Here is a 20,178-nt window from a genome sequence, read left to right as displayed (position 1 = left end):
CAGCGTGAGACATCTGGCAGTATAATTGCAACACTTTAGATACTGTTGTTATTTACACAGCAAAGTCAAACTATAGGTGAAACTTGAACATGAGTGAGGAAAATCAAGGTACATAACAGGAACAACCTAGAACTCCTACACGGAAACAACGGTTTAGAAAATTCATATCGATCGATCATACTATCGATTCAATTTAGATTTCATTTCCATTCCGTTGGCAGTATTACTGGAACCGGGGTAGCTCCCTCCTTACTCCTCACCCACGTAAAACGAAGTATCACTAAAAGTTTCACGAACTTCCTCTCGCGCACGCACTTTCCGTGTGCAGGCTGCGGGACTGGTTCCGCTTTATGTTGCTCACCCTGTTTTAGTCGTCTACTCGGCGGTTCGAATGAACGAGGAAAAAGGAGGTTAGTTTACTATGAAGCCATGTGGCATCACTGTGTGGTGTTGGTAACACTGTAGCAGCTCAGCAAGTTAACAATCGAAATGATAGATGTTCTTTCTGTTTTCTATTTAGAAATACTGCCTTCCAACGAAGGTAACCAGTAAGACTAAGTATACACTCATAGGTTTGTTACAGAATGCCAGCAATTTACAGCTATGCAACATTCAACTTGCTTATTTAAACAGACAAGTTTTTGGTAACAGGTGTCATTAAGGGATTTCCTACAATATTAAAGCGAACACGTATTTTTGCCGAAATGAGAAATACTTGTTCTCTTCCATTCATCTTCTCGCATTTTCAAGCTGGTATTTTCTACGAATTTGGCTGCATTTTCGCATTTAAGACAAAATAAGTAAATTTCGCTTTAAATTTACTTTATCGCTTTAATGCGGAGAAGTAAAATAACTATTTTCTTAAGCAGAATCATGCGATTCATTAAGATATGTCAAACACGCTTCATATTTTTTCTCGCGTTTATCATTAATGCGAGAAAATCATGTCTCTTATTATTACTGTTGTTATCTTATATTGTACTTCTCGCGCTTCAAGTCCTCAAACACACAAGAGCAAATGGTATGAAAAGTAGACCAAAGCTGGGATAATGTTATCACTTACCGGTCGCTTGTCATCCGGCACCAGGTCCCTCGACGCTGCGTGGGCAGTGGGTGTGGTCGAAAGCCTGTCAGGAAAACACAGCTTACTAATGACTCTAAAGATTAGGTGCTACCTTATCCAATTACCACCAACACCAGGACAAACAGAAGGGATTATTAGCAAAGCTTTTCCTACATTATTCCAGGTGGAGGTTTATAGCGCTTAACATTTACCATATATACTCGCGTATTTTCTCCTAACTTACTAACAAACTCAGACGTGCCGACTCCCCTGAATTAAGCGGGAGACTCGCTATTGTTGGCCTTTCCTCCCTCTCTCCTGATCGCAGAGACTTATCTCCTGATTTTGAGAACATATTTAGTATTCCTGTATATTTTGAAAATCTCGTTCTTTAAGTAGCTGGAGAGAACTGATGTTCAGTGGGCAGTGGCAAGATAGTGGTGTAATGACGTAATGCTTTGTATCATTTCCACATAGCAAAGTCGACTGCGAGACTATATTTAGCATATTTACAAGGACAAAGCCTCAACTCAGATCAAAGCTTCCTGAAAAATAATTCTGGAAAAAATTAAACCCTAAAGCCCGTTCAACAAGACCAGTGCTTTGGCCATGAATCTGCTTCAGAAATGTATGCAGAAGCCTAACGTAGTTACAATAAAGAGTCATGTGTTGTAAAGCTCATATTCATACAGTATTTCAGTATGTATAAAATACCGAGCTCGATAGCTGCAGTCGCTTAAGTGCGGCCAGTATCCAGTATTCGGGAGATAGTAGGTTCGAACCCCACTGTCGGCAGCCCTGAAAATGGTTTTCCGTGGTTTCCCATTTTCACACCAGGCAAATGCTGGGGCTGTACCTTCATTAAGGCCACGGCCGCTTCCTTTCCACTCCTAGCCCTTTCATGTCCCATCGTCGCCGTAAGACCTATCTGTGTCGGTGCGACGTAAAACAACTAGCAAAAAAAAAGTATGTATAAAATGCATGTAATATGTCATTATTTATAAATAAATTAAGAGAAATTACATAATTGAGTAATATAATGTGTTAAATATTTTTCATAGTTACGTCATCAATTATGTGTCATAACATGACCAGATATGCCGCAAAAAAAAATCCTGACTTTTAAAAGTTGACACTTCTGCAAAGTAATTGGGATTTTTCATTTTACTCGCGGTATTTTCCCTTTCATCACTGATTTCTTAAAATGAAATGAGCGTGTAATTTAAAAATGAACTCGCCCATGAAATACGGTAGCCATCGTTAGTCACTGTGTTTTCAAGATCGAAAATTTGCAGTAGTCTGAGACGTGATATACAGGGTGTATCAGAACTATACCGACGGGGGAAAAAAAAAGTCAGAGATGCTCATCGTGTTGTGTTAAAAACGATGGTGCAGTCGGATTGGAGGGGAAAATTTTTCTTTTAGAGAAAACGAGGTTACATCAAGGTAGACAGAGTAAGAGGTAGGGATCACGCGCAGGCCTCCCCACCACGCTTGGCCGTCGATGACGTCATCGTGAACCCTCAGCGCCTTGTCTTCTGTATGAGGTAGGGCGTAGGCTGAGGTGAGCTATTTTGTTTTAGCCACGAGTTAGAGATAACTTCACTGATATTTTAACTTCACCTCAGTAAAGGCATTCCACTTCACTATTACAGTAGAGTAATAATAGGAGATCAAATACAGTGTGAATCAAGCAGCGTTTCTGAAGTATTTCGATCTGTATAAAAGGTTGTAACAATGCTAAGACTGTAATCGCAGTGGAATGGCCATGCCATATGCTCATGTTACCTATGATAACAATAACAAGGGGGCTCTAATTGTTACAGACTCGAACATTAAAGCGTGATGATCACAAGAAATATGCCCGTTGTTACAGCAATATTGGGAAACTATATACACTGTCCACAACACCAACACTATAGTAAATGTTCTTCTCCAAGTGCCAGGAGCTGACAAATTCCACGTTAACATTAGATAGGCTGTATAAATTAATGATCCTGTATATTAACATTTTTAGCACTGGTTTCATATACAACATAATAAGTAGCCTTTCATAAAAAACAGGTATGTTATGTACAAAGAATAATGCTGATATTTTTAAAAAAGAATAACAAACACATTTATCTATAGCATCAGTGGAATTTCTTTGCTTTTCTTCGTTTTTTATCGGTATTGTATTAATTGAAACCCGGTCTCTTGAATGTCTTTCTTACTTTTGTTTAAAACGTCCATTCGAACAAAAGAACGGCTTCTCACGAAGCAACTTGTAAGCTCATAAATTTCGGGGAATTTCTTCTTCAGGATATCCAAAAGGTTTGTGATGATGTTAAAACCCTCTTTCAGTTCTTACCCGTGGTAAAATTTGAACTCTCTTTCCATCTGCACCACAGTGGTGTACCGTCTCTCTATAGGCTGCATCAAACTATCTCTAGACGTTTTTGAAATCTAATTTCCACCTTTTGTATGTTGACCTGTTTTTTTCTTTCTATATCGATGTTCTTCTTCTTTACCCTAAAAGCTATGCAGCCAGTGAAGTCTTTAAGCAGCTCATCACGATCCTTGGTTTCACGACTGTCCTCGACCTGTTTTACTAGCTCTTCAAGGGTTTTAACGAACCCTTGCTCATCCTCCAGTAAAGAATAGGATGTTGTGGGCTCAACGCTGGACTTTTTCAAAAAAATATTTGTTCGTGGCGTCGACATCTGTAGATCTTTTGCCACTACTCTCACCATATGATAGGAACCTGCGGGTAAGTGTAATTGCGGAAGTGTAGTGTGTTGAATGTGAGGAAAGGAAGGTTAAGGACGACACAAACACCCAGTCCCCAGGCGAGGTATATTAATCATTTACAATTAAAAACACCTGACCCGGCCGGGAATCGAACCCGGGGCCGCCCGATATCCATGGAGTTCATCAGTACCATGTAACATATTTGGACGTAATGTTTCATAATCTTCTGGAGAACAGTTGGAATTTCTTATCGCCTCGGAAGCATTGAGGCTGACTTCAATGATTTCACCTTTTGCGTCACAGCTGTCGGAAAGGGATGGTCATGAAGTCTCCCGAACCCTCGAAGCTGAGAAAGCTTTCGATAATGTCTTGATTACTTCTGTCACCATTTATTTAGGCCAGTGGCTTTAGGAAATGCTTGAAAGTGTATGTTTCGTTCCTTCGCGTGCCTGTTATGTTTTGTGCAGCCCGCACTCGCATGACAAACCATACTGAAAAGTGTACACCATTACTGATTTTTGCGTTTCATCACTTAAAATAAACACACACGGTTTCTTATACACCACAGATATGTTACTATCGTGTATTATTAGCAGATAGCTTCTGCGTGTACAGCGATTCTTATGCGAACTACCTCTACCTCATTCAGGGCAGATTCAACGCGAGGGTCCTGCGTGACGTCACAGCTCTGCTTTACTACTGCGCACCTCTCTCGTGATCCCTACCTTGTATCCTACGTACCTTGAGGTTACATTGTTACTTGCAGGCGCGCGATACTAACTGACGAACTCGCCGTATTTGCTATGCTAGAGAGCCATCCGCTGGCTGCTGCTGTGTGTCAGAGGAGGGAAGAGAAGGAAAGGAAGGGGAAGTGGGAAACAAAAGTAATGCTCTGTGTGAATACACAAATTTCTCGTTCGTTTCACATAGTCGCTTCCCAGCCCCAGCAGGCAGTGTACAGTTTGTTCTGCAGAAACTGACTGCTATGCGAACTTCGTAGAAAGAGAAGATGAACTTGTACCAAGAATACAGGTAGCTTTCCAGGTCGTTCACGACACACCACATCCTGAACAGAGTCCAAGGTCAATACTACGCTCTTATGAGCTGTGCATCGAAGTACGTCGGGCGGGGGGTGGGGGGGGCATATTGCACACCCACTGTAATCAAACCATTGGGCGTATTGTTTCGTGATAATTATGCTTGTTGTTTAAAGGGGCCTAACATCTAGGTCATCGGCCCCTAATGGTACGAAATGAGACGAAATGTGATGGCAAATTAAAAGTCCAAAACCCTCCACTGACCAGAATTCAAAACGTGAGGAAGAAGAATGAATGGATGGATATGAATTTAAAACAATCAGTGGATCCGACCCGCAATGTCTCACAGTTAGAGAAATTGACGTAAAACAATAGTATATCTGACCAAAGGACTGTTTCTAAAGCACAATACTGAATCGATGATACTTGTAGTCTAAAGGGGTCCAAAATCCAAGTCATCGGCCCCTCATAATGGTACGTACCGCTAGGAAAGTAGAACCATGGTATTTGTCATGTTGCGGTACTAATCAAAAGTAGCGACTTGCGGTATTCCACACATTAAGGTACTACTCACAGGTAATGAAATTCGCACATTTAATACAGACCTACGGTGTTTCGCACCTTGCGGCGCCATTTACAGGCAACGCAAACATATGGTGTTCATCACATAATATAATAACCACAGGGATCCCACACTATCCCGTGATGTTCCTCACATAGTAGGTATTAATCATAGGCAAGCCAGAACCATGGTGTCGCTCATATAGTGGTACTAATCACAGGTACTGTAAAAGACAGCAATGCACTGTGTACTACTAATCACAACCCTATTTTATACCTAACATAGTGGTACTACGCGCAAGTAAAAGCGACCCATGGTGTTCCCCGCGTGGTGGTACTAATTACAACTAGTCTCATGGTTCTAATTCGATCATCCCTTGGTCACCCCTTTTAGTCGCCTCTTACGACAGGCAGGGGATACCGTGGGTGTATTCTTCGTCTGCGGCCCCCGCCCATAGGGGGTGCGTATTGTTTCCTTCGTTCATTATTTCATCCATTTACATTGTTGTAAGTGAAGGAATACATAATCGTGGGACGGCCGCGTTGCTTCTTAGAGCATGTTAAATAATAAACAACAGTACTGCGACCAACAAACGGGAGGAGAAACGATCTGGTGCATTCTTGACTGAAAAGTGTGTCGTAATTAAAGTATGTTCTTGTGCTGTGTGTGCAGTTATGACTGTTAAATAAATACTCCCTGTAAGACACAAGGACAATCCTGTGGGAGTCGCGCGAGGAAACCTTTGCATACGGGCGGAGCATTCTCTCTGTCTCCATCATACACCCCACTTCCCCTTCTCTTTCCTGGCATAGCAAATACAGCAAGTTCGTCAATTTGAATCGCACGCCCGAAACTAATAAAGTGGGTTTTTTTTTTTTTTTTTTTGCTTGTGGCTTTACGTCGCACCTACACAGACAGGTCTTATGGTGACCATGGGATAGGAAAGGGTTAAGAGTGGGAAGGAAGCGGCCGTGGCCTAAAGGTACACCCCAGCATTTGCCTGGTGTGAAAATGGGAAACCACGCAAAACCGTCATCAAGGCTGCCGGATGCAAACTCACAGCTGCGCGCCCCTAACCGCACGGCCAACTAATAAAGTAGCCTCATTTTCTCGAAAAGAAAAACGTTATCCGCCAATCTGACTGCACTATCATTCATAACACGAAGAGCACCCCTGATTTATTTCTCGGTATAATTCTGATACTCCCTGTATATGCACGGTGATACACAGTAAGACGGTGACAGCGTTACAGCCGCAATGAGTGATCTGAGGTATCGCAAAATGGGATGAATAGGATCACTTTCATGAGGAACATTAGCCTAGCAACAGACTAAATGAATTATCCTCCTGTTTTGTTTGACTACATGAATCCTACTATATTTTTTTAACTTTATGCACAAATATTCCTTCATATTTTCTTGATTTTAACCGATTTTTAAGTGATCCTTTTCACCCAGGATCAGCCATATTAATATGGAAGTTATTCCATTCACATCATTATCGGGGTCAATGGGATCGGTTATTATTGATAGTTAAACCACGACTACACTTCCTCTTATACAGTAGTTTAATGTTCTAAAATAACTAAAACCAAATTGATTGGGTAAAAAAACATTGTTGTAAAAGTAAATATATCAGTGAAAATCATAGCAGGAATAGTGTTTTCATTAACCTCCGGCCCTCACAAAATTGGCTACAAATCGATCCTTCTCTTTCTTCTCTACAACTTGACCAATGAAACAGTGACTCTCACTGGAACTGGTGCCTGGTTTACTGGTCAGAAAAGAAACCAGTGGCCAATCCCCATTTTCAACCTCCTCAGCAGGAACTTCTATTTGGGTATTTGCGTTCCCTTCTGAATTCTGTCCGAGCAAAGAGGGTCTGGAAATACCGTATCACTGTTAGCTGCTGGAACATCCACTTCCCATCCAGATTTGTGAATTTTTCAAGAGTATGTTGGGTATTCAGCCCGAAGGTTGGTTGGATCCTCAACAGGTTCAACATTAGCTGTCATAGATGGCCTAGGTGTCATTGAAGAGGCGTACTAGGGAAATGAGGAGTGAGGTAGTTTCACACTGCTTTGGGACAGATGCTTCATTTCTTCCTGGCCCTAGTCCGGCTCCATGGCTACATGGTTGCGTGCTGGCCTTTGGTCACAGGGGTCCCGGGTTCGATTCCCGGCAGGGTCGGGAATTTTAACTATAATTGGTTAATTTCGCTGACACGGGGACTGGGTATATGTGTCGTCTTCATAATTTCACCCTCATCACGACGCGTAGGTCACCTACGGGAGTCAAATCAAAAAAGGACCTGCATCTGGCGAGCCGAACTTGTCCTCGGACACTCCCGGCACTAAAAGCCATACGCCATTTCATTTCATTTTCCTGGCCCTAGTTTTTTTATTAATTGTGTCCTTAGCCAATTGTATGGTCTCAGGATCATGGTTCTTGTAAGACCTTTCATGTGCATCTCGTTTGTAAGTTCTTGGCACGGTGATCCTATTTACCCCAAGCACACCTACAAAAATTACCAAGTGATGTTAACCTAATAGAAACCTTAATAAATGCAAAACACTGCCTATTTCACACATGATTCTGGAAATTATTTTGAATACAAAATGCTCACTGTGGTTTCGGAGAATCTAATGGTTTCTGAGATTCAGACAAAGTTATTTCACACCCATATATTGTCACGAACCACACAAATTGTGTGAAAACGTACTGGTGTCGTGGCAGGCAATTTACTGGATTCGCAGAAGAAAATAGCATATATCTGTATATACCTGGAAATCTTTAAACATGAAAGTCATTTACTCATTGAAAAGTCAATAACTTTATCACTTTATGAAGCTATTCACCCCATTTTACGCGTATTTCATGACAAATGCAAAAAAGAACTAACTTACCACTGTAGCAATGGCACTAAAACTGAATTTTGTTTTGTAAAGAGCGATCTTGAATAGAGATAAAATTGTCATATACTGGACTGTAGGCTTGTCCTAAATAAACAATATCATGTAGACTTTTCCTCTCACTCCTTGTTCTGAAATAGAATTCTCGCGTAATATGCCCTTCTCGGTTTTTATGCGGTAAAATTAGTAAAAAAAGAGAGGGAAATGTACTATTCATTGCTATGACAAAACATATTCGTGACTGTTTTGGATTCGCGAAGAATCATGTTATTTCTAGCACTGAGGCAATTGTGCGCACTGATGGTTGTTGATGCCGATTGAAAGGGACGAGCTGATAAGTATACTATGTCCTCTCCCAGCTAGACACACGTGTCTTACGGTCTCTTCAGAATCGGCATAATGACCTTCTCACCGATGAGTGTAACATAAGCCTTGTTCGTGACGATCGTCGGCAACGTGTTTGAAGGCAATCTTCTCCTTCATCCATCCGCTTTTCCAGATTCTCTCTGGGTAGGGTAGTATACCAAAGCCCTCCACTTTACTCGATCATTCCACCATTCCTCTTCTAGTACGTTATTGCTATCGACTCCTCTATTGGCAATACAGTCCACAACAGAACTCCTCCATCTCATTCTAGGACGTCCCCTAGGATTCTTTCCAGTCTCTGTATCCATGAATCGCCGGCCCCGTGGTGTAGGGGTAGCGTGCCTGCCTCTTACCCGGAGGCCCGGGTTCGATTCCCGGCCAGATCAGGGATTTTTACCTGGACCTGAGGGCTGGTTCGAGGTCCACTCAGCCTACGTGATTAGAATTGAGGAGCTATCTGACGGTGAGATAACGGCCCCGGTCTAGAAAGCCAAGAATAACGGCCGAGGGGATTTCGTCGTGCTGACCACACGACACCTCGTAATCTGCAGGTCTTCGGGCTGAGCAGCAGTCGCTTGGTAGGCCAAGACCCTTCAAGGGCTGTAGTGCCATAGGGTTTGGTTTGGTATCCATGAATGTTCTCTCTGGTATTCTCTCTCCTGGCATTCTCATCATGTGTCCAAACCATTTTAGCTTTGCTATATCAATCTCTTCTTGAAATTTGCACACTCCCAGGCTTCTCCTTATTTCCTCATTTCGTATTCTATCTCGTCATGTCTTTCCCTGTATGCTCCTCAAGAACCTCATTTCAACTGCTTGTATTGTACTTTGGTTCCGCTTAGTTAACGTCCAGGCTGCTGAAGCAGAGGTCAGTACAAGTTTATAATAGGCTGAGTGTAAAACATTCTTGCACTTCATTGGCACATCTTTGTTCCATACAATGTCTCTCACACACTGGTACCGGTAGACTGCTGTACTCTTAAATCAATTTCTCGATCCAAATTTCCATCTTGTGATATCACGCTGCCCAAATATTTAAAAATTTTCACTACTTCAAGACGTTCATTTCCTATTTTCATCACTCCCGTGGATTTTTTGTTACCTCTTATCATGATCAAAGTCTTACTTTTTGCACTACTAATCTTCATTCCAAAATTTCTTATCTCCTCATTCCATAAATCAACTTGTTCTGTACTTCCTCTTCATTATCTCCCCAAACTACAATGTCATGAGCAAAGAGCATAGACTTTATTTGAAGGCAATATCAAACCAAAATCACTTTATTTGCAAATGAGGTCTCTCCTCGGTGGCAAATGATACACAATACATTATTATCAAGCACTAAATTTTAAAATGAACCTAAGAAGGCATTTTCCTAAAATACAGGATTATACAATTTACATTAACAATTTTTCTATAAAACACTCAGCTCATCCTTAACAAATTGATATTATTTACAAAATTCTACTCATATCATCTTCTGTACTTACACACATAATAAACTCATATACAGTATGTAGAACCACTTCAAATAATACTATACAACTGCTATAAGATTTACATTTACATTGGTACCTAACATGCATAACGACCTGCTGCATCTTAACCAGAGCCTTTTTTGCTGCCGCTTTTCAGAGTTCCTGAAGGGCCTTCACAGCTACTGTAGCGGTCGCAGGGCCCTATAAGTCCCCACTGTACTTTACAGCTACAGGCAGTCCTCCACTATGGCTGTCCAATCTCCACAGACAAGGGGATGGATTCACAAAAATTATTCATAATAACCTGCGCAGGTCAAATGCCCTCTAACGTTTCATTTCTTTTCTGTGTTGCTGTTTATTATTTTCTTTTATATCTGTACAGACTTTGGAAAAGGATCAAACACTTCCCCTGGTAAACTGTTCCACTCCTTCACGCCCTTCCCAATGGATGAAAATTTACCCTAATCGCTTCTGCTAAAATCCTGGTCTAATTTTATACTGCCGATGTAATTATTTTCCTCTCACGGATTCCCCCCTCCCCCCATGCTTCCTCTCCCATATAGGCTCCATATAATCCTGTAAGTCTAGTTTTCTCCCTTCTCTTACTTAAAGCTTCCCACCCAAGTTTCTGTAACACTTCTAATACACTACATTTTCTCCTGAAATCCCGTTACAAATCTTGCTGCTTTTCTCTGCACACCATCTATTTCTTATTAGGTATTCCTGGTGAGGATCCCAAACAATGTTTGAATATTCCAATAATGGACAAAGCATACTTAAGTAACTTTTCTCTTTTAATTCTTTGCTGCATCATTTAAGTAGCCTCGTTATGGCAGCAAATTACTTTCAAATTCAAGTGCAAATTATTTTCAAATCTCACACCTATTTGCATTTGCCACCTTTTGGGACAATTACCTTATCCAAAGTATATTTAAATTCAGTTTTTAAGCTCCTATTTGTAAATGTTGTGACAGTTGATTTGCCCCCATTAACCTTCACATTATTCTCTTCAACGCATTGTTGGATACTGTCAAGGTCCCTTTGTAATTCTGAACAATCCTCAATGTCATTATGTCAATTATGTCATCTGCATACAATCTTATTTTTGATGTTATATTGTTCCCTAAAACATTTGCATAAATAATAATAATAATAATAACAATAATAATAATAATAATAATTTCGTGTGGCTATTTCTAGCTGAGTGCGGCCCTTGTAAGGCAGACCCTCCGATGTGGGTGGGCGGCATCTGCCATGTGTAGGTAACTGCGTATTATTGTGGTGGAGGATAGTGTTATGTGTGGTGTGTGAGATGCAGGGATGTTGGGAACAGCACAAACACCCAGCCCCCGTGCCATTGGAATTAACCAATGATGGTTAAAATCTCCGACCCGGCCGGGAATCGAACCGGGGACCCTCTGAACCGAAGGCCAGTACGTTGACCATTCAGCCAACGAGTCGGACATTTGCATATATTAAGAAGAGTAATTGACCAATTATAATATCCTGGGGAATTCCATTTCAAACTTTCTCTTCCTGTGACACAGGTTTTCCTACTTCGACTTGAACCCTCGAATTTAGAAATGTTCTTATCCAACAATAAACCATATGCCCAATCCTATTCCCTCCAGTTTCTTTAAGAATATTCCATGTTCCACTATGCCAAATGCTTTGGAAAGGTCTACGGCTATGCAATCCAGGCTTCATGTCTCAAACACTGTTCAGCACGTGCAGGAAGGTGTTGGTCCCCTGATGTGTTGTGTGGCATTATGTACGGCCACCGTACGCCACTTTGTCATGCACAGCAATGCTATGGCTGTGCGATACAACATTCTCCGACCAATATAGACACCGTATCGCCAGCATTTTGGAGGAGATTTGTCTCAATGAACCATAATGTGCGCATTATTACATAGTTCTCATTAATGAGTTCCTTCATGATCACGATGCCGCTCGACTAATGGCCGCCGCTTCACCCGGACATCAACCCTCTCAAAAATGACTGGGTTGAATTTTTTGAAGTCTGACATAATGACCCACTAACCACTCTGCTTGATAGACATTGAATCACCATTGAAGAGTGGGACATTTGGACTAACACTACCTTGATGAGCTAGTGAACAGTATGCCAAGACGAATTCAAGCATGCATCAATGCAAGAGGACGTGTTACCTGATATTAAAGGTACTGGAGTGTGTTGTATTTAGTAACTCAAATACTTGTATTTTCATAGAGGATCTCATTTGTTGTTTTGTTGGCCAGTAAATTACCCTGATATGGTATCTCTATACGTGTCTCTTTCTATTTTGTGTATTTTTTACAGTCCGAACTCTTTGGTCTGAGCTGATGCACAACCTTTTTGGAATGTGTAGTATCTGGAACAGGATACCATGTGTCAATGGTACGATCTCCTAGACTTGTGTATGGTTATGGAAATTCATCGAAGTATGTCGCTTGTGAACTTGTTCGTTATCATCCAACAATTAATACAAGTGACAATAATTCTATAAACATGAGTCGCTAAAGAACAGGAGTTCACATGTACTTTTCTTTCAGGATTGGCTTCGTTGTAAAAGTTTGAAGTTTTTTTTTTTGCTAGGGGCTTTACGTCGCACTGACACAGATAGGTCTTATGGCGGCGATGGGATAGCAATGGCCTAGGAGTTGGAAGGAAGCGGCCGTGGCCTTAATTAAGGTACAGCCCCAGCATTTGCCTGGTGTGAAAATGGGAAACCACGGAAAACCATCTTCAGGGCTGCCGACAGTGGGATTCGAACCCCCTATCTCCCGGATGCAAGCTCACAGCCGCGCGCCTCTACGCGCACAGCCAACTTGCCCGGTAAGTTTAAAGTTAGGAGGTAAACTTCCCAGTATTGTAAATTTAAGTAGAGCCAATTGATATATAATAGATTTCAAGCCAGTGTGGATGAGTTATTTCAGGTGTATCACCTAGGTGCAGTTCCCTTTTTTTAATCCTTTTTGGGAGGGGGAGGGGTACAGCCCAGGGAAAAGAAGTAAATTATGACGATTTCTTCAAACTAAATTCCAGTGAAACATTTTAGTGAACTCTGGCGAGCAAATTTACGGACATTTTTGATTATATTATTATGGTGCTTGGGGTGTTCACAAGCGGTTGATACTATAAATTGATCAAGAACCAAAAATAGATCAAACAGATTCAGAGATATTTACACAAACTCAAAATCCTTTGTATTAATTAATCTTTCCTGTGAAATGTATCTTTCATGCCAGAGATAAAGAGTATAAATCAAAATTAGCTGTAATTCAAGAAATAAGTTTGAAGTTTTAAAAATGGAGACAGTATTTGTAGAGGATTTGAAATAAATAGGCCTACATCAACACATTTCAGAAAATTGTATTTTCATTTTGTAATAATTGTTTCCTTCTGCTAAAGATTGACTTGATAGAACATGACAGTGACTCAGAAATTGTCTGATATAGATGACCAAGTAGGCATCAATTTTTGGTAATGAGACAAAGTCTTTCATGGTGCATTGGCACTGCCGGTGCTACACAGTGGCCTCCATGGTATGCACTAGCTATGCGTCTTGGTAGGTGTGCTAAGTACTAACTGATGAGCCTAACTTAGCACACTGGGGTGAAACGCTGGCCAACCAGGAATGAGTTAGCTGGAAAATTTAGAATGTCAATAACAGACTAACTATATTAGTATCAGAAATAGTTCCCACTGACAGTTTGTACCGGTGCTATCTTCAATATCCTGGGCAATGTGGGCTATGATAACATCAATGAACGGCTGAGAAGTTCCTGTGACTTTCAGCTTAAACCATTTGGTTTGCTTCCAGATGCAAGGGACAAGTCACTGACAAGAACACTGTGCTGTGATGTGAGAGGTTCCCCTCATATAACTCTGCGGTCAACAACTTCTTTCAGCAGTTAACTATTTAAAATAGTTTGTGCTGGGTCCACCTTGCTTTTATAATAAAAATTTATTTATTCTTACATGTTTCAGGAACATTGTGCAAGTCAATACAGGATCAAATCAAAAACCTATTATGGTTAAGTTTATCAACAGTTCTTTCAGCAGGTCACAGCTGCAAAGGACAGTCAACCTGCGTACCAACAGTTCTATCCCGGACTTGAAACTAGTAGATGATCATCCTTCTTTTGGAAGCACGTGTCTACTATTGCTAGATTATATGCTGATGATAGGTGAAGTATCATCTCTCCCTGGTCATTTCTTGTTCCAAAGCCAAAACCCCGTGACATTTAACACATTCCTGGGCAATCTGTCCAACATGGCCTCACTCAGGTACCCAGAGTGATTGTCTGTTCGTCTGGTGGCAGGTGTTGCAACAAATGCTCATAGTTCACTTGTTTGGTGGTCTCGTCACATCCAACTTGAGTTGTGTATGCAGAGATTATGTTCACGCAAACGTCATCCACTGCACGTTTCATTACCATTAGACGATGACATATCTGTGGTGAGGTGTTGGGCAAAAATTATGGTGACTCCATTTCATACGTTTTTTTCACCATTATAGAAGAGTTTATATCCACAGCCGATATTTCTCGCTTTACTTCCTCTCCACTTAGTCTCTTTCACAGCTAAGATGGCCAGTCCAACTCTGATGTCTTGCCAGTAAGTGTGCCAAAATTTCATGTACCAGTTCTCATCTTTGGTAATACTCTCACCATCTTACTTCTTTTAGGGACAGGAGCCATGGTTTTTACCTTAATTTTGAAGGGAGGTGACTTATCCTGAGCCTCACTTCTGTCGCTAGGCAACCTATCCATTATCATTCTTCCGATGTGATGCACTCTAACGATCAGTTGTGGTTTGGGAAAGTTTTACAGCCAGTTGTCACTTGACGCCAAGCCAGATTGAGATCCCTTACCGAAACTCAGACGTTGATGTTGACTCCACTGTTGAGTTCATCCTGTGTAGCATTATATCTGCTTTTTTAAAGTTTCTCCGTGTAAACTCTTGTTACCTGATTTTTTTGAAGTGCCTTTGTCCCTCCGAACATATATATGATCACCAAGGCACGTGCGTAGATCACCTCTGTCTGACTGAAGTTAGAGTTCAGAACACTTGCAAGGAGCAAGTAACAGAATGACATTTGTACGGAACAAGCAACCTTGAGAGAGTCACAGACCAGATCGAGACACTCGTCCGGAATAACGTGGAGCAGTGAAAATACCAGATATCTGAATGCTCTGTTTAAAGGAGGAGAGCCAAGTAATTGTTTTAAGCATTACAAGTGGCAGATTGTCGCCTTTCTATCACGTACACTGAACAACAAATTCTTATGTACTCGTAGATTCCTTACACTTTACATAAATTACGTTAGGTCAGGCAATAGTGTGCAAACAGTAACATTAAGTTAAAATTTTTCCTCCTTTTCCCCATAGTCAAAAGGATATTCCCATTATCTCGAACTCCAATAACAGCAACCCCATCCCTCTATTTTTACTCTCCAACGACAATGACCATTCCGTGCAAGAGTCACAAAATTACATCTCGATGCAAATTTCACTCCGTGCAAGTGTCAAACTCTGAGGTTAGGTCCACAGTGAAGAGTGACATCAAGATAAGTCGTACAGGCTGGTAGCGCACAAGTACAATTTTTTCCAAGGATACCTGTGAGCATTGAGGAAGGTTCATCAGAGTTAGACGGCAGCAAAAGCTTATTTTGTAAACACAGAAAAGTCGGAACCGATATCTAATGAAAACCTAGAAGCTCCTGTCACTTGGTTTTAAAAGCTTGTTTACGATGTGCTGTTAGTGCCAGTGGAAATATGGAGATCTTGGCTGTTCAGTCAAATTCTGAAACAAAAATGGGAAGGAGTTTTCAATCAAACATTCTTCCTCAAATGGTTTCAGTACGTGCACTCATAACACATAGTACTGCAGTTCCGGAGCAAACAAGTAAGTTCACTATGTGATTCACAGTAGAAAAGGGCATGCCGAAAATGCAGAGCAACAAACGTGCTCTGAAGTATAAAATTGTACATGATTTCTGCTAGATAGATTCTTATTTCCTTTTTCTATATTTTTCACCTGAGACAACACTATATTCAGCAAAGTTTATAGAAAAGATGTAAGGGCAAATAAAACTAGATTCTTTACAAAACAACATGGTAGCAACAGCCATAAATAAAGCTTTAAATCATGCCACGATATCATAATCAGACCCAGAAAATAATAAAGAATTTGTGTACAATGTTAGTACATGCTAACGTCCCTTTTCTTAAGGTCGAAAATAAATATCTTAAGAGATTTTCTTGAAAACAGTCCTCGGACTTCTTGAAGATAATATTACCACAAGACACTGCTATCATAATGCTTTGAACCAGGTAAGAGGTGCAGTACGAAACTAGAAAACATGGGTTTCACTGGACGAAACACTAATGTTTGTAGTGGATTCGTAGCAAATGTTATTGTAGGGTTGTTACTGCCTGATTTTGCTGGAAAGAATACATTATCAACAACTGAAGTACTAGATAAAGTTAACCATACTGATTGAAAACCTGTTTGATGCATCGGTATTTTGTGTCCTACTGTGCTTGAACACTAACATTCCTATCTTAAGCACAACCCAGTGGTCTGCAAGCTCCTAACTTCATGAGCCCTGATGATCACTCAGAATGTTCAACAAGTGGGTAACTGGTAGTACTCGGTAAAAGATTATGAGACTATGGAAGGAGAGTTCCTCATTAGAATCACACTTCAACTGTTCCGCAACTGCGATCTTGCATCTGGGTGATGGTGGATTTGAATCCCACTGTCGGCAGCCCTGAAGATGGTTTTCCGTGTTTCCCATCTTCACATCAGTCAAATGCTGGGGCTGTACCTTAATTAAGGCCAACTCCACTTCCTTCCCCCTCCTAGGCCTTTCCTATCCCATCGTCGCCATAGGGCCTATCTGTGTCAGTGCGATGTAAAGAATTGTAAACAAAAAATAAACTGTTGCAGCTGGCGATCACACCACACAACTGTTAACCATCATACTAAGAGGCCCAAACGGTATGATGATGATGATGATGATGATGATGATGATGATTATTATTTGATGGGTATCGTATGGCCTTCACAGAGACTGATGACATGCACTTCTAGGTGTGTGGTTGTTATGATGATGATAAGATAGGAAGGGAACGAAACACAGTGCCGATACATTGTCTACGCCTGTCGAATAAGCACCAAGGGGTCTGCTCAATGCTTAATGTCCCCATCCAACAGACTGATCGCCATATGCCTTCACTCCACATGAATGCTTCCTCTGTGGATCAGTGGTAGGGTGTCAGCCTCCAGATCACACAGTCAGTTCAAACCTGGGAAAAGTAGTCTGATTTTTGAAAGGGGAAAAAGTCCATTCGACACTCCATATCATAGGATGTCAGCACATAAAAGATGACAGGTGTTCACCCAACAAAATGAATAAAAACTCAGCAAGAAGGACGCTTAAGAGAAGTTTGGTTTATGCTGCCATTTAATAATCCCAGAGAAAAACAGAATCTCAAAACTGACAAGCAGCCAGTCAGACGGTATCAAATTAGAATGCAGCACATGGCAGCGGGCCCATACAATTATTATTATTATTATTATTATTCATCCTTAGGACCACTAAGGACCGAGAGATCTCAACTGTTTGCCCACCAGGTTTTCATCCTTTCAAAGTGTGCTTTCTTTCATGCGTCAGAATGGACATGCTTCAGTCGAGTTGAGTCTTCTTCTTGGTGAACCTGTCTAAGTTTGTGTTTGAGTGGTGCTTGGAACTGAATGTCTGTTTCTGAGATTCCATACTTAGATAGATCATCGATCTCCACCAACCAAGAAGGAATCGTTTTGAGACTTCTGAAGTAGAATAACACACGTTTACGGATTCTTTCGTCTGGCAATCTGAAGAGGTGAGTGTAAAAATATATCATCCTTTTCCGGATTACTCTCAATATCTTTCTAGTGTGGGTGAATATTTCTACGTTGCTACGAAGTCTGAAAACACCAGCTTTGGGGTTTGGACCTAGAATTTTTTTATTTTTTATAATCCTCCTTTTCCTAACCACCAGTTTTCCAAACAGGCTGTGTGTTCCAAGTGCTAAACATTCTTCAGGTCTAATTACAGTTTGATAATGTTGAATTTTTGCATTTAGAGAGATGGACATTTCGTTATAAATGTTTAATAAATAATAATGTTATTTGATTTACGTCCCACTAACTAATTTTTAAGGTCTTCGGAGACGCCCAGGTGCCGGAATTTAGTCCCGCAGGAGTTCTTTTACGTGCCAGTAAATCTACCGACACGGGGCTGTCGTATTTGAGCACCTTCAAATACCACCGGACTGAGCCAGGATCGAACCTGCCATTTATAAATGTTTTATTATTATTATTACTATTATTTGCATTTTATGGCCTTCATGGGACCACTTTAGTCACTTTTGTAAAAAGGGATTTACAGTTTGCTGTCAGGCCAGTACTTCTTCATTCTCTCCGATCTTAACTTTATTTTTCGTCCAAAACCACCCATCCCATTTTCTGTCTGCTGATCTTGGTTTGTAGCCTGGTTAGTTTGAGTTTCTCAACGCCGAAAAAGCATTGAAACTAGCTCCATTTATTAATTAAAATGTTGTAATTTAAATATAATAGCATTATTTTGTTCCTTTTCTATGGATAACAACAGACTCACAAGAAGATTATTCAATGTAATGAACTCCCAAAATAGGAGAATAAATGGGCAGGAGGAAACAAGAGAGGACCTGAATGAATTGAACATGAGGGAAGACATCATGAAAAATCACGAAGTCTTCAGGACCTCAGTAAATAAACAAACATTTGTGGTGAAAACTAGCGGTAGGACTGGTACCAAGTGGTCAGAAGAGGCAACACAGTGAGTTTACGAGGAGATTTTGGAATAATAGGAAGGCAAAAGCCATCAAGCCAATGAATAAGTTCCAATGTGCACTATGAATGGACATAACAAAACAATAGTAATAATACAGAGGGGTCCAGAAAAATATAGACACTCTTTGATAGTCAATATTAATGGAACAAAATAACATTCCGTTACAATTCTTGCATGGCGGAAAGGTTATTTTGTGTGTTCAAAGTGACCCCCATTATCAGCCAAACAACGTCAATGCAGCTGAACTGCTGACCAAACTATGGCTGTCAGTGCTGCCAATGTGATAGCCACACACAATACCTCGATGGTTTCTTGTAGCTTGTTAAGTGTAGCTGGATTCTGTCGATAAACTTCATTTTTCAGGTTCCCCATAGGTAGAAATCAAGAGGTGTAAGGTCTGGAGACACTTTTTCGATCTATCGATTGTCCTGCTAGATTTTCATCCAAGTAGGCTCTGACATCTCTGTGGCAGAGAGGTGGAGCGCCATCTTGTTGAAGGTAGAATCTTTCGTTTACAAACACTTCTCGGAGGGCAGGTAAAATCGACGTTTACAGCATATAAAGATACACCTCGCCAGTTACGGTACCTTCAAAGAAGAATGGGCCAATCAAACCACGTGATGACATACCATACCACACATCAACACCGGGTAGATTAACATGTTTGTCTGCATGAACGTGAGGATTTTCAAGAGCCCAGTAGATGCAGTTGTGGCAGTTTACAGCATTGTTCAGTTCGAATTGCGCCTCATCAGACCAGATAAGCATCCCTGCAAACCGTTCATCCTCGCGAAGCATGCCTTCAAATGACTCGCAATACTCTATCCCTCGATATGGCACGTCCTCGTTCACACCGTGCAGCAATCTTGGAATGAACACTTTGCAGCCTTCAGAAGTCATTGTACGGTTAATCGGCTTACACTGCCTTCAAGTTCACCGTCATTCACAGATTTTTTAGGTGAACTAGTAAAATGTTGCAACACAGCAGCACTGCAAGCTGGACTTGGTGTTTTTGATCGGCCAGATCTTTTCTTATGCACACCCTGAACAGTACCACTGGCTTCAAATTTATCCTGAATACGGTAAATTGTTGTACGTGTTGGTGGCTGAGTTCCGTACATATTACGCCCTTGCCATTGTACC

The 20,178-nt window shown here is 41.0% G+C and overlaps 1 protein-coding gene across 1 annotated transcript in view; it reads right to left on the bottom strand.

Annotated features, from left to right (window-relative positions):
• Positions 1-20,178, bottom strand: part of LOC136885391 (pseudouridine-5'-phosphate glycosidase) — a 228,461-nt gene that overhangs the window by 101,552 nt on the left and 106,731 nt on the right. Inside the window, exon 9 of the mRNA XM_067157904.2 lies at positions 1,064-1,127. Coding sequence (XP_067014005.2) covers positions 1,064-1,127 — 64 coding nt within the window. The remainder of the gene's footprint in view (positions 1-1,063; positions 1,128-20,178) is intronic.

Source organism: Anabrus simplex, chromosome 14 (assembly GCF_040414725.1).
Source record: "Anabrus simplex isolate iqAnaSimp1 chromosome 14, ASM4041472v1, whole genome shotgun sequence".
In the NCBI taxonomy this organism is placed as follows: Eukaryota; Metazoa; Arthropoda; class Insecta; order Orthoptera; family Tettigoniidae; genus Anabrus; species Anabrus simplex.
This window is presented reverse-complemented; position numbering and strand designations above follow the sequence as displayed.